Genomic DNA, 15,718 nt, shown 5'->3' on the forward strand with positions numbered 1-15,718 from the left:
TGTGGGCTGACAGTGAGGGTTCCTTGTCTGCTAGTGACCCCTGAGCGCCCTGAAGAGCACCCTTCCCTGTGTGGAGGCAGACCAGTGAGTGGCACTCAATCAGAAAGAAGAAGTGGCCCTCGTGACTCTGGCCTCAGAGGGAGAAGGCAAGCCGAGAGCAGGTAACCCTCCCCTTACTTGCTCCACCAGAACCATCCTCTTGGCTTCTGTAATCTCGCTTGCTTCTCGCAGGATGCGCAGCCAACCGCCCAGGCTGCCACATGTGTGGAAAGCCCCCTGAATACCCAGAAGCTTATCATGTATGAAAGAAGGTCAGAACCCGGTCGCAGGGCTCAGCCTCTGGAGAGAACTCCCCTGAGCCCACAGCGGTGCAAATAAGTCTTTTTCTGAACCTCCAAGTGCATTTGGATTGTCGCTTCTCCCCAATCTGATTTCTGCCATCACATTTGTTTCCCTGTTTTCCAAGAAGCCAACAGCCACTCTGGCCCTTTGAGCCACCATTGTCGGACGCCATCAGAGGCAGCCGCTAATTTCAGTTTCCCGCGAAGGACAGGAAGGCTCGCCGCTGGTGATGTCACTGGGCCCTGACCCTCGCCAGGCCCGAAAGTAGTCGGCCACTGCTGTCCTCGAACGGATTCCAGGGAAGAGAATAAAGTCTGCCAGGACCAGGGCATGAGACTGGTAAGTGTCCCTGGGGACCTTGGACCGAGTTCAGGCCCGCCTTGAAGTCGGAAGGGTATCTTGATCAACTACTGAGCAGTGTGGTCACCGCATAGGATAGGAGACTCCTGGGGTGGGAGTCTGGAACTCTGTGTGAATCTGTGTGCATGTGTGTGTGACTGTGCCCCATGGCGTCAGCTATGGAGCCTGAGTGAGTCTGAACCTGCGGTTCTGTGGTGACCTCATATGGCTTAGGGCGGTGTCAGGTTCTGGGGGACACTGCCCTCCCGGCGAACCTGATCCGGGTCAGGGCCTTATACTGACCTGCCAATGCTAAGGGGCACCTAATTCCCCGCGAGGGGAGTGGCCAGGTGGACGACAGGAAGAGCTCCCCTTAGATTGTCTCGCGACACCGTTCACTGGGGTGGGGGTGGGAGGGGGGCGTTAATTCATCATTTTGGACACCATCATGGGGGCTGGGTGGGGAGTTCCTCACAACCTACAGGTCTGGAATGTATGATTAAAAACTTTAAGAAAGGGTTCTCAGGAGATTATGGGGTAACTGACCCCCGGAAACCTGCGCACACTCTGTGAATTGGAATGGCCCACCGTTGGTGTAGGATGGCCCCCGAAGGCACTCTTGATGTCCCCATGGTCCGTGCTGTATATGGGGTCGTCACTGGAAGCCCCGGCCACCAGGACCAGTTTCCTTACATAGACCAATGGTTGGAAATAGCTCAGATCAACCTTCCTGGGTCCGGTTCTGCGTTACTGGTCAGGGACAGTGTAAGGTCCTCGTGGCACAAAGTGAAAGGAAGACTTCACGAAAAGAACAGAGGCCCCCCATATTAGAAGGGGACTCAGAGGAAGCTATTTCACTGCTGCCACCATACGCGCCAATGCCGCACTATCTGAAGATGGGGAACCTCACTGCCGGATGGCCTGCATGCATCGATCTCACCCCTGCCTGCAGCTAGCCTGCCGCCACTACCAGGGTCTCCTCAGCCTGTGGGAAGACACCTTGGGTCAGCGGCCCAAGCCCAAGGACCAAGACCCCCAGGAGCAATGCAGATGCCATTGTGGGAGATAAGGGGTCCACAGAGAATAGGCCCTGATGGGACGTCCCAGAAGGGGGTGAGTCTTCTAGTACCAGCCATTCTCCACCACTGCCCTCCTCAACTGGGAACATCACATGCCGCCATATCCCGAAACACCTCAGGCAATGGTTGATCTTCTAGAATCCATATTTCAGACTCATTGCCCACCCTGGGTCAAATGTAAACAGCTCCTCCTCACTTTGTTCAACACAGAAGAACTCCGTGGAATAGTCACTGAAGCCAGGAAATGGCTGCAGACTCAATACCCAACTGGACATCTACGTGGAGAAGCCCGGGCAGGCGAAGCTCGCCTGATGGAGAACCACGCTGGGACCCAAAGACAGAGGAGGGAAGAAGTCGTCTACAAAGATGTTGACTCGCCTTCCTCTAAGGGATCAGGGCAGGGGCCAAGAAGCCTACAAACATGGCAAAGGCCTCTAAGGTCCTGCAGAAATGGGGTGAGAGTCTGGCTGATTTTTATGAGAGTCTGCGAGGCCTTCAGAGTCTACACTCCGGAGGCCCCTGAAAGCCAGCGCATGGTCAATGCTGCCTTTGTGGGGTAGGCTCAAACCGACATCAGACAGAAACCTCAAAAATTAGAGGGGTTCGACAGAAGGAATGCCACTGAATTGATAGAAATTGCCAACGAGGTCTTTGTGAACCGAGACCGTACTACCAAGAAGGAGGAAGAAGGAAGAATGCAAAGGGAGGGCCTCTCCTGGCTGCTGCCTTGAGGCAACCAGCCCTGCTGAAGACCCCAGATGGAGACAACGAGGGACTAAAGAACCAAGAAGGAATGGGCCCAGAGACGGGACCAATGTGCCTCCTGCACGGAATCGTGGCACTGGAAAATTGAGTGCCCCAACTGTCAGAAGGGGAAGCCAGGAGCTTCTGCTCCACCCAGCCGCTACGGGGCAGACCCACCAGAGGCCTACCAGATCGGCCTGGCAGGAGTAGATTCCAACTAGGAAAGACCAGCTCTATCCAACTTGGCCCCCATGAGCATGGCCATGGTCCATGTGAAGGTTGGGGGCCAAACAGTCAAGTTTACGGTAGACACAGGGGCCGAACATTCTGTAGTGACTCAAAAGGTGGCATCCCTATCAGGATAACATGTCACCATTGTGGGGGCTGCCAGGACCAAAACCTGTAGACCACTCTGTGGCCCCCGACAATGCCCCTTCGGATCCACCAGGTAGTCCATGAGCTCCTGTATCTACCAGACTGCCCGGTCCCGCTGCTGGGCAGGGACCTGCTGGTAGAGATGGGTGCAGAGATAGTCTTTACTCTGGATGGATCGGCACGACTGTGCCTAGATAAGGAAGTCCCTCCCATGATCCTGTCTGTGCCGGCACCACGGGAAGAAGAATATGAGGCTGTATACCTCCCCACCCAATAAGCTTTTTGGCAAGTATCATTTCATACTTTCTTTCTGTAGGTGTACAACCAAATTTACACCAAGATACATTTTTCACCAAAATGTTAACAGACTATGTAAAGCATTTTACAACTTGGTTTTGTTTTCCCATTAATAACCAACCACAGTTTTCTTTCCCCAGAAAACAGCTATAAAAACTACATATACACACACACACAGACACAGACAGACACACACACACACACACACACACACACACTTTTGTTAACCCTTACCTGCGGATATTTTTTCCTTTTAAAAGACTGGAAAAGGGGGGTGGAGAAACACGTGAGGGGACACATCAATTGGTTGCCTCTTGCACCCGCCCGACCGGGCCGGGGCTGGAACTTGCAACCCAGTATGTGCCTTTGTGGGGGGGCTGGCACTATCTAGTGAGCCACACCAGCCGGGGCTGTTTTTAGTGTTTGAATATACAACATATTTACATCCAATATTTGAATGCACAATATATTTAAAGAAGACGATTTTAATGGGCATTTAGTTTAAAAAGCTCCCAATGGAAGTACCATTTGAGCTGAGGCCTGAGATTGAAGTGTTGTCTAGGTGAGATGAGGTGGGGCCTTCCTAGGGAGACAGTAAACTGCAAAGGCTCCAAGCCAGGGGGCAGTGCGCATGGGAGCTAGCTACATGTGATCCTGAGAGGAAAGGGAGCTCAGACGAGGGGGAGGTACACGGGCAGGACAGCCACGAGGCCGGGGTGAGTAGGCACAGTGGAGGGCACTCAGTTGAGTAGCACGAGCTGGAGACCACATTGGACTGGATGAGGGAGGTGGCTCAGTTCAGCTATATTCTCAGAATTAAGACACATGTTCACCGCATTTGTCATGAAGAGTAGGTTACCATCCATCTTTAAGTTTTTACAACGTGATAGACAAAAATTGGCCTTGCAGATGGTTTTGAGTTGCTATGATTACTAGTAAAGTAAAAAGAGTCTTTTCACATGTTTAATGGACATTTCAATTTCTTGCCCTGTGGAACTCCTCTTACCCTCTGGGCTGGCACCCCAGGGAGCATGCAGGTAGCGACCGAGTTGCAGTTGGGGGCTGTAGGGAGTGTGAAGTGAGAACTCAAGTCTGTCAGCTCCTTGGAGGTTCCCGTGGCTGCCATGGCCTTGGGAATGGGGGTTCTTGCCTTCTGAGGGAAGGACCTGCCTCAGTCACCCTGCTCAGCAGTGCTGCCGTGTGCTGCCCCATGACGGCCAGTCATTGGAGCCAGGCAGCCTTGTGCTCCAGTCCCCATTCCAGTTGCGTGACTTGGGTACTTCAAGCCTGTTCCCTCTTTTGTAAACGGTCCCTAATAAAGCTTCAGTCTTTTCTTTACCCATAGTTCCTGGGTGAGGCACTAGGCACTTGAAAGCCACACTCACTAGCTGAGCACCTGCAGGCAGTTTACACAGCGAGAACTGTGGAGGCCAGACCCTGCTGGGTCAGTCACTGTATGCTTCAGTGCTGGGCAAGTCTGAGTTTCCCTTCTCATCCATAAAGTCAAGAGACTGGACGAGATAACCCTAGAGGCTTTCCAGGAGTATAACTGACCTAATGGCCATTACAGAAAATAACAGGGTAGCAAGGAGGATGGCACCCCTGAGACTAGGCTAGCCTGGAATAACTGGCTTTCAATCCTTTATGCCTCCCAGCAAGCATGAACTCTGGCTACTTGAAAAGGGGTACAAACCGTGGTCTCAGTTCTACCTTATGCCAGGCTTCTTTGTCCGTCTACTGCCCCAGCCAGGCTGAGGGCACCAAATGCATTTCAAATGTGGACAAGTAACAGACTATAGAGAGCCCTCTGAACCTCTTAGAGCCAAACCATCCTATCTCATAAAGGGCTCATGCGCTCATTAGGACGAAGCGGGGGCTGCGAGGGCTGTGCCCCTTGTGAGAATTTCGTGCACCTGGCGCCTAGTGAGTTATGAAACACGGTGTTAAACTGTTTACCTTGATTCGAGGCATAGTAACTGTAGGTGGCTTTGCTTCAGCCACAAAACTGTGAGATGCTCCTTTTTCCACAAGGTAAGTTGTGTAGGGCATAAATTTCACACCTTTTGACCCAAACACAAAATCATCTCTCAAGGCATCGATCAGCATAATAACAACTTTCCCGAAGAGAGGTGCGGGGAGCTTGGTCCAATTGGAACTGGCCCCTAAAAGGGTTTGAAAGGAAAAGAAAATGGAGGTGTCCACTTTACTTAGCATTCCAGCACCTATAACCTAGCTGCTGCCCACTTCTCTAGCACAGCTCCTGCCACGTGTGTGCGTACCCACCCACCCACCGACCCACAGAACAATGCCCTCCCCCACAGGGTGGGGGGCGGCTCCCACCAGGTAGCTCGGGAGCCCCAGGACCGCGTTAGGAACTGCCCTCAGCTCGGCGAGGAGGAAGTTCTGGGCCCGGGGAGGCCCTGCCGAGGCCAGGGCCCTGGAGCGGTAAATGCAGGCGCTGGACCTGCGAACACGCGCTTCACTGCGCGGAAGGGCGAGCTTCCGCCACTTGTGTTCGCGTGGTCGGCGGCTCGTAGTGTGTGGACCTGGGCAAAACGGAGCCTCTCCCTGGCATGGACTGCCGGGAGGGAGAACCGAGCAGGGGTCCCTGCAGGCGCTCGTCACTCCCGGCGACAAGGGGGCCTGGCGGAATGCAGGAGAGAAAAGCGAGGGCTCAGCAGGGATCCTTATCTGTTGTGACTCAATGAGCAAAGCGGGCGCCGGGAACCCAGGGGCTCCGCGCTGCTCGGGGAAGGGGCGCGGGCTGGAGGGTGGCGGCCCGGCTGGGAGAGCTGACTTTTCGGTGACCAGACCGGAGGGCCGAAACGGGGCCGACAGGGCGGTTGTCAAGTTGTCGGACGGACAGAGAGAGGCCGGAGCGGCCAGGAGAGGGGCCTCGGGTGGGGGCCCGGGGGGCGCTCAGGAGGAGGGTCCTCCGCAAAGGAGTGGCCCGGGAGCGGGGCCCTACCTGCCGAGGGCTCGGGCGCCGCCGGGGGCTCGGGCTTGGAGGAGGAGCGCACGGGAGGCGGGAAGAAGCCCCGCAGGAAGAGCGCGACTCCCAGCACCTCGATCACCACGCAGCCCGCGGCGAAGGCCCCGCCGCCCAGCCGCATCGCGCCGCCCGCCGCCGCCCGGCCGCCTCCGGCTGCGGGAACAGCGGGGAGCAGGCGCGCTCCGCGGCCCCGGCTGCAGCCAGCCCCGCGCGTCCGGGCGGCCCTGCGCTCCAGCGACACACCCGCGAGGGGCGAGCGCTTCCGGGGGCCCAGCCGCCCGGTTGGAGGCCCCGTGCAGCACTTCCGGCGCGCCGGCCCAATCCCCGCAGGGTTCCCGCCCACCGGCGAATCCCGCGGCGCGGCCCCGCCCACCGCGCCTTGGAGCCGGGGCCATTGGGCTGGGGCCCGCCCGTCTCCCGCCAGGTTTGGGGTTGGGGTGAGGGTCGTGGGCTAAGGAGTGGGGCAGAGGCTGGAGGGGAAGCCCCACAACCGAGGGGAGGGGTCGGGGCGCCTGTGGCCACTCGGGCCAGCGCAGCAGACAGGGGCCACTCCCGGGAGCGTTCATCCCGAGCCGCCTGCCAGGTGGCAGACGGGCAGGTCACCCCCAAAGCCTGCTGTGCATCCCCCGTAAGCCAGCGGCCTGTAAGGTAAGAAGGACAAAGATTACCCGGGGAAGTAGGCCAACGGAATAGAAATGTGTGTAACGGTTACAGGTTAGAAGTGTTAACGTAAAAAAACATTCAAACCTGTCAAGAGTTTCCGTGCCTTTATTTGAGCCCAACTGTCGACAATTACCCCAAAGCAGAATCTCTATGTATTGGGGTAATGCCCCGGATATCCGCAGTCCCTTCACACCGCTTTGCACACTGCAAGCAAAGGTGGAGACGCAGTGGGCCACATGAGATCCACCGGTGACAGACCAGGGAGTGGGAGAAAGCAACGCGGGGAAGCCTCCGGGAATGGACGAAAAGGAAAGCGACACATACTTCTACCCAGGTGGGCACAGGACAGTCAGCAGTCAACAGCCAACATAACAATGAAGGAACTTACGGTATCCTTCCCGCCCTGGCTGTGCCCTTGTTTTAGAAGACCGGAGAGAAACCAAGCAAAGCTGAGAGAAATGGAGATACACAGCTTTATTAGGCCAGTGGACTCAGAGGAGGTTGCCTCTCAAATTCTGAGCAAACCCATATGATGGAAGCCCCTCTTTTACCGCCTTTTGGTGTCTCTGTCCCCCAAATATGGATTATACTTCCAGACCGTTCTCAGACTTTGTAAAAAGCCACAGGTGTTGGTGGTTGAGACCATACCTAAGGGCCTGGCCTGGCGCCAGTTCTGATAACCCCCCTCCAGGGGCTGTGTCATGCTTTATGGTGCTGTAAGATGGGAGCATTTAGGTAACAGGTCTTGCAAGACCAGTCTGTGGAGAAAGGGGCAGTGACTTAATTATAGGTCATCAAGAATGTACATTAGGAGAGGAACCAAGATGGCGGCAAAGTTAAACAACTAAACTGCCGCCTCGCACAACCATTTCAAAAATACAACTAAAAAACAAAAGTCTACCACCCAGAACCACAGGAAAGCTGGTTGAGTGGTAGATTTACAACTAAGAGGAGAAGGGAGCGCAAACGCTGGAGAGCTGAGGTACGCAGGCGCGTGCGAAGCGGGCTGGTGGTGGGCGACTGGGCGCGCGGCTTTTCTTCAAACCGAAGGGAGACAAACTCCCGATCACTCTGAACTCCAGTTTCTGGGGACACGCGGGGGACCCAGACGCCTACGGGGAGAAGCTGGACTGTCGGCCATCGGTCGGAGAGTGAGAGTGACTTTTCTGCAGAGGTGCGCCCGGCAATCAGGGTTTGCTGCGCTGGAGCGCGGGACACAGGGACTTGGAAACGCGGAAAGGCAGAGATGGTTGAAGGCAGCCATGGCCGTTGGCCACGCCCCAGCCTACTGATGCCCTGAAACCCCGCCCCACCCTGAGACCCTGCCCTGCACATTCTACAAACCCGCCCAGGCTCCACACAGCGGCTTTTACATATAAAAGGCCTATTCTGTGGCAGCTTAACCAAATTAACTGCAGCTCCAGTCAGACTGCTCCAAAACCGCCCAAGCAAAGAGGAGAAAACTGTAGCTCTTGCTGTAGCTCCTGCTGGGAGGCCTCAGACCTGCACCCCATTGGAGATCCAGACACTAGGCTATCTAGTGGTCGGTGTGGACGACACCAGATTTCAACCACTCTCATAAGGGACACATTCAAGAGGCAGACTCAGTGAGCACCAAAGCCCTACTGTGTCTCCAGCACAGCAATTCTTCCGTTATAGACACAGCAGGTCCTCACAGCCAATTGGCCTGGAGGTCAATTCCTCCCAGTGTACCAACAGCAATCAAGGCTTTTAACTACACCAAGACTTTCCACTCAGCCCACAAAGGGGTGTACCAAGAGCGACCACCTAGAGTGATTGGGGAAGCTGAGCTACCGGCCCCTATAGGTCACTGACCACACAAAGCCACTCCATCAACACAGGGAGGCAGCCAAAATGCGGAGACACCGAAGTATGTCACGAGTAGGAGAGATGGAGGAAAGCAAACTAATGGACGACACAGTGTTCAGAACCACATTTATAAGGTTACTCAAGAATCTTCCAAAAACCGCTGAGAAACTTGAAGAGACCTTCAAGGACCTTAATGAGAATACCAAAAAAAATGGAAAAGGACCAGTCAGAAATTATGCATACACTGTCTGAAATAAAGAATACACAGACACTCAACTGTAGACCACCGTACCCGAAAGAGTCAAACCAAAGATCTGGAATATGAGGAAGAAAAAAACACCCAACCAGAGAGGCGGAAAGAAAGAAGAATCCAAAAGTGTGAGGATAGCGTAAGGAGCCTCTGGGATGGCTTTAAGCGTACTAATATCCGAATTTTTTGGGTGCCAGAAGAAGAGAGAGAGCAAGATACTGAAAACCTATTTGAAGAAATAATGACCGAAAACTTCCCCTACCTGGTGAAAGAAATAGACTTACAAGTCCAGGAAGCGCACAGAACCCCAAACAAGAGGAATCCAAAGAGGACCACACCAAGACACATCATAATAAAAATGCCAAGAGCAAAAGACAAAGAGAGAATCTTACAAGCAGCAAGAGAAAAACAGTTAGTTACCTACAAGGGAGCACCCATACGACTGTCAGCTGATTTCTCAACAGAAACTATGCAGGCCAGATGGGAATGGCAAGAAATATTCAAAATGATGGATAGCAAGAACCTACAACCAAGACTACCCAGCAAAGTTATCATTCAGAATTGAAGGGCAGATGAAGAGCTTCACAGATAAGAAAAAGCTAAAGGAGTTCATCACCACCAAGCCAGTATTATATGAAATGCTGAAAGGTATTCTTTAAGAAGAGGAAGAAGAAGAAAAAGATAAAGATAAAAAGTATGAACAACAAATACATATCTATCAACAAGTGAATCTAAAAGTGAAGTGAATTAAATATCTGAGGAACAGAATAAATTGGTGAACATAATAGAATCAGAGGCATAGAATGGGAGTGGATTGATAATTCTCAGGGGGAAAGGGGTGTCGGTGTGGGGGGTACGGGAAGAGACTGGACAAAAATCATACACCTATGGATAAGGACAACAGGGTGGAGGTAATGGCAGAGGGGGGTGGGTGGGAACCGGGTGGTGGGGAGATATAGGGGGAAAAAAGAAGAAACAATTGTAATAATCTGAACAATAAAGATTTATTGAAAAAAATAATGTACATTAGATTGCTGGCACAGATGCAGATTGCTAGGCCCCTCCCCCACCCCCCAAATATCAGGGTTACATTGGAATTAGCCTTTTAGCCTTCTCACCCTGAGGGGTCCGGAAAAAGGGAAGCCACAAGTCACTCTGACATTTCACAGGTATGCACCCCCAGATGCAAAAAGACAATAGGCTCAGCCAAGATCAAAGTTGATTTTTGCCAAAGAACTAGCCTAGAACATGACCACCCACATCCATTTGCTCTCTAATCAAAGGCCTTCAATTTCAGACCATCCTCTGTGGTCCTCCCCCATCCCACATCCCTTCCTAATAGACTACCATGCACTCCGCCCCCCTCCCCCTGCCCAGCCCCCAAGCCCGCCAGCCAGCATGTAGCCCCTTTCCAGTCCACACAGGCAATGTGGGCTGGGGATTTGGAAAGCACAGGCTCATCGGGGACTCCATTGTTTTCTTTCTGCAACAAGGTTGTTGATCTTCCCAGGGTACTAGTTCTCCAATACTCCCATGTCCCGGGCAGTGCACCTCTCAGCCAGGTGAGGATATGCATTCTCTCACCAGAACAGAACAATCCCAGTTCACAGAGCAGGATTGCCATTTCTTCCCCTAGTAAAAGAGGGGGAAAGTGGATGTGGGCTCCCTGAGAGAGGCTGGGTGGGGGTGGGGACAGGGGATCTGAACGTGGTTGTTCCCAGGAGTGCCTGATTCCCCTAACCTGAATACAGAAAACCTCGAGTGTTAGGCTTGATGGAGAAGTGGAATCAATACCCCTCCCCCGGGAACTGGCTTTTTCAGGTCATTTCACTAGGGATATTCCCTTTGCTGAGGCCACATTTCACTTGTGCTGACCACGTCCATTCTCTCCCCTCCGGGTCTGCATAAAGAAGTCTTCGCCCCCCAAAAAGCCCGCAAAAGTCCTTTAAGGGCCGCTGACTCCTGTCACTGGGTGCTGGCGCCACACAGGCTCAGCCACGTGGTGTGCGGATGACCAAATAAATCCCTCCCCACTCTGGCCTCCTGTGTTCCTCCTTTGGAGACCTAACAAGGAGCAGCACACAGCACTCCTCGTCCCTCCCTGGGTCCCAGCTATCCTTTGTTACCAGTGGGCCACCCCAAGGTTGCGGGATGTCTTGCCCCAAACAGGGACACTTCCCCAAAGGGCCACAAAGCCCCACATGAGGACTCTACATGGTGTGTGTTGTAGATGGTGGATGGGCACCCGGTGTCTGACCTGTGGAGTCAGATCAAAGCTGGGGTCAGCAACCTTGGTATTTGGGTTCTGGCTGGGAAAGAATTCAGAGCCATGACCCAAACTGTAAGAGAACATTTATCTGGTAAATCACAGAGCGAGAAAAAGTAATGGCTAGAAGAAATGGGCTTAGTAAACAAGTTATAAATGCAAAGGAAGAGCCCTTGGAGCTTGGGAGAGAGGAAGATGATGGTAATACTCCTGGGGCAGGAAGGGGAGGGGAGGGGAAAGGCAGGGGTTGTCCTGGGAAGAGAGTGAAACAAAAATGCTGTGGTGGTCGGTCAGAGTGCTTTGTCTCACAAAGCTGAAGAATGGATTCAAAGACAAAAACGGTGGGTGGAAACCAACCTTTTGGGGGGATTGTGGGAGCCCTTACTCTTCGATCTTGCTTGACCATGCCAACTGTTGGGAGCACTGGTCCTCGGATGCCGGGCATTAGACAGAGAAGACATGAGAAGTCGTAGGCACATACAGGAGAGACTATTGTAGATCAAGCAGCCATTGCTACTGTAGGAGCCATTAGACAAAGTAGTTCTTCAAAATAGCCCCACAAGAGCAGCTGTAGAAAGCGGCCCATCGCCAGCTGGTCAGTAGAAGTGTATATAGACGCTCAAACAGAAGAGGCCTCATGCCAACTAGTGACACACGATCAAACAGAAGAGGCCTTGTGCCAATTCGTGATGCTTGTGCTACATTAACATAAACAGGTTACATCTGTTAACATAACGTCAACGAAAAAACCCATTGAGACCTGTAAAGAATTTTTGTGAGTTTATTGGAGCCAAACTGTGGACATGTGCCAGGAAGCAGAACCTCAACAAATAGAGATAATGTTCTGGAGATTGGCGGGTGACATCTGTATTTATACATTGCAATCAAAGGAGGGATGTAGGTGGGTTACATGAAATCCACTGGTGATAGATTAAGGAGGTGGGAGAAAGCAGAGCTGGGGAAACCCCTGGGATTGGATAAAAAGTGAAATGATGGACACATACTTAGGTGGGTGTGGGAACAATTAACATGATAATGAAGGAATTTGTGGTATCTGTCCTGGTGCCCAGCACATTTGGTTGTGCCCCATGGGGTCCAGAGAAAGGGAGGTTACCAAGTCACCCAGATATTTCAAGGGCCTGTTATTGTAGAGGCAAAAAGACAGATAGATAGGCTCAGTTAAGGTAAAGGTTGACCTTGTCAGTGAAGATACCGGCCTAGGACATAACTGCCCACCATAACTGCTTTTAGTTAAAGTTTAATTTCAGACGATCCTTTGTAGCTACTTTAGGTCTCGGAGTTTGTAAGACTGCCATGCAGGCCTCCCCTGAGCTTGTCAGGTTAGCATGTGGCCCTTTTCGACCACAACAGGTTTCAATGTTTTTTTGTTTGTTTGTTTGTTTTTTTAATTTCTTTATTGATTAAGGTATCACACATTTGTCCTCATCCCCTGCCGGAGCCTGCCAGCACTGTAGTTGAACGGTACCTGAAAAGGGGGGTGAGGATTAAAAAACTCAGACACAGTAGTTACCGGGAGGACGGACAGTTCAAGACTGCCGCGCCGAGTTTATTTTCTTAGCCCTTTTATAGGCAAAAACAGCTTGTGCAAGCATAAAGGTCATTGCCCGGGCAGGATGTTTTTTCCGCCTTAGCAGAATCCCAGATACACTGTAAACTTCTCACTCCGTCAATTTCCCTATCCTTGTTCCTGTTATTGAGAGCCTATTGCAACTCTTGACTCTACCACAGTGCTACTATTTTCTTCAAGCCTGCTTAGTATCAAACCTAAATATGTGAAGCAAAGGGCCCCAGCAAAGCGGGGAAAACAAGGTTACTGGATTGTTTACCTGATTGCCTCTCACGGTCTCCCACATTTCCCCCTTTCCTTTATAATAAAAGAACCGGGGTGGGCCTTAACTGGCTAGGGAAGTAGAGGTCTGATTCCTCCCGTGGCTCATCAGCCACTCCTCAGGCTCTTGGTATCTTTTGGGGAGGAGAGGCAGAGCCCTTTTTCTTACTATATCTACTTTAGATGATACCAACCTCTATGCAAATCAGACATACCTTCAGAGGAAGTCAGAGACGGCCAGCTACTATAAGGCCTTCCCTTGCAGATGCTTTGCTCTGCACCTAGCCAGTACCCAGTCTCGCCCTGCGGCGAGATGCAGCACTCTGACTACCTGTCTGCTTCCCATGGAGGCAATCAAGCTTAAAAATATGATTCTATACAACATGTAGAGGCCCTTGTGGGCCGGCCTTGAGCTTGACCTCGTGTAGGCCTGCTTGGAGAAGCGTCAAAGCGCTGATTCCTCTGCGCACCAGAAAAGGCAAAAAGCATGCTAGCCCTACCACCACGGCCCCTAGTAGGGCTACGGTAAGGGCCACATGTTGAAGGTCAGAGGTGGAGGGGACCATGCGCATAAGCTGATTTAAAAAGTCCTTGGCGGTTTCTGCCGCATCTACCTTAAGGGGGTCTGTACTTTGCAGACCTAGGATCTCCTCATGTAATTTCAGTAGGTCTATGGATTCGTTAGCATTGTGCCAGATTCCTGACAAATGAGCCTTTACCTTATTCCAGCCATGTACGGACTGGTTGTATGGCTGAGGCGTAACACATATCCATTGATAGTTAACATGGCATTGTAATTTGTTCCTTACCTTTAACCCTTCTATTTCTTCCCCTAGGTACATAACCATGTCATATAAAGCATTGAGCTTCTCCTCAATCTTGCCGTGACACCGGCTATCAGCAACCCAATGAACCTCCGGGGTCTGCTGAGGGCCGAGGTCACCTCCCTCCACACCTGGAGGGAATGATCATTATACCAGGGCTCAGAGAGATTTACCGGGACCATTACAAAGGCAGGCTGGTGGAGAACAACCACCTGTTCTCCCCAAGGTACATTAGCAATACAATTGGTTAACAGACAACTCACACAAGTAACATTAAAGGTCTGACCTTGATGGGAAATATTCACCTTCCCCACTAGCAAGGCATAAGGCTCTGGCACACAGGCAGTCACATTAACTGTCCAGCTGCTCGCAGTCCAGTTCTTATTCTTATCACTAGACGGATAGGTCACCACGGCTGTGACCGTGTTCAGAGCAGCAGCCAATTTCCAGAGTAGTAGCTGGATTGGACCACCAGCCACGCTCCAGAGTCCCTCATAGAGTCCTTGAGTCCAGCTGGTCTTGTTAAAGACGGACCAGTTGATGATGGATGAGTTGGTGCCCTGGATCGGGAAGGCAACAGCTTGATTGGTGTAGCACCGCTCCCAAGGTACTGAATGCTCTCGTATATCGGATGGTTTCTCACATGGCAGGACGTCTCGGGGAAGAGAGGCATTCAGTCCTGTTCCCAACCCCCCAAGGCTCATCACATTGATATTCCATCCGACGGTGGAGCTTTGGACCATAAAAGTGACCCCCTGGAGGGTGACACAGCCCGTTGCACTCACGTTCTTGGAAAAACAGATAGGAGTGCCTTCTCCTACAGCGGAAAAGTTGTATGGCACTGGGTTGTGCGCCTGGAGGTGACCATTCGAAGGCCTCCCAAGAAGCTTGGTATTGTTAACATAAACCGGGACGTTGCGACCCTCCCACACGGACACATGCAGCAACGGAGGATCAGGCACGTATGCCCAATATTCCCTTGCTTCTGTTACGGAGCACCAGGCCAGCAGAACGAGCAGCATCACCCCACGCTTCATTCTGGAGCAGTATCGTTATTTGACCCTCCTGTCTGGTCCTGGTCCTCCCTCTCGGATATCTGGACTGTTGCGTGGCGAACCAGCCTCTCTGGTAACCAGCGCGGCCCCTCGGCGTCCTGTGGGAAAACACGGACATGGCCTCGCCGCCAGATTAATACAGGATCGGGCCCATACCACTGTCCTGTTAGGGGATCTTTCCAGCGCACCTGAGCATAAGTGCGGGAACTACTGGCTCCCCACAATCTCTGAGCAGCAGATTGTCCATGAGCATCAAAAGTTAAAAAATTAAGGATAAAGAGAGCATGATGTAAATAGTTATGTGCTGACCTAGGGTATAGCTCCCCCTCTTTTATTTTTTGCAATTGAGTTTTAAGAGTCCCATTGGCTCTCTCTACTATCCCCTATCCTTGAGGGTTATAGGGAATTCCTGTTTTTAGACTGATTCCTAGTTGACTGCAAAATACCTGGAAATTTTTACCAGTGTATCCTGGTCCATTGTCTGCTTCTCTAGTGATTTAAAAAAAACCAAAAAACAGTAACTGTTAGATTTCTTTTATTAGACCCTCACAAAGTACTTTGGCATAACTATTTACCCTCTGTTTAGGGAGGCAGAATGCAAATTATTTACTCTTCCTGGCTTACTGGCCTGTATTATTTGCTTTCTTTACAACATATCTCTTCTCCTTCTTACACTTACACAACCTTCTATTGAGACACTTCTAAATTAGCCTTTAAACCTTCTTTCTATGTCCTTTAAAAATGCATAACCATGCCTCAGACCTTCTACTTAGTATTCCTTATTCTTTGAAACTTCAATCCTTTAATGAATCC

General features: G+C 51.8%; 1 protein-coding gene across 3 annotated transcripts in view; it reads right to left on the reverse strand.

Annotated features, from left to right (window-relative positions):
• LOC129147324 (GPI ethanolamine phosphate transferase 2-like) overlaps positions 1-6,367 on the reverse strand; it is a 31,088-nt gene extending 24,721 nt beyond the window's left edge. For all 3 annotated transcript variants that reach the window (XM_054708984.1, XM_054708978.1, XM_054708972.1), the window contains exons 1-2: positions 6,145-6,367; positions 5,133-5,338 (exon numbers count right to left, since the gene is read on the reverse strand). In XM_054708984.1, coding sequence (XP_054564959.1) covers positions 5,133-5,338; positions 6,145-6,289 — 351 coding nt within the window. In that variant the 5' untranslated portion in view covers positions 6,290-6,367. The remainder of the gene's footprint in view (positions 1-5,132; positions 5,339-6,144) is intronic.
• Positions 6,368-15,718: the final 9,351 nt, after the last annotated feature.

The sequence above is a fragment of the Eptesicus fuscus genome, chromosome 2, assembly GCF_027574615.1.
Source record: "Eptesicus fuscus isolate TK198812 chromosome 2, DD_ASM_mEF_20220401, whole genome shotgun sequence".
Taxonomy (NCBI): domain Eukaryota; kingdom Metazoa; phylum Chordata; class Mammalia; order Chiroptera; family Vespertilionidae; genus Eptesicus; species Eptesicus fuscus.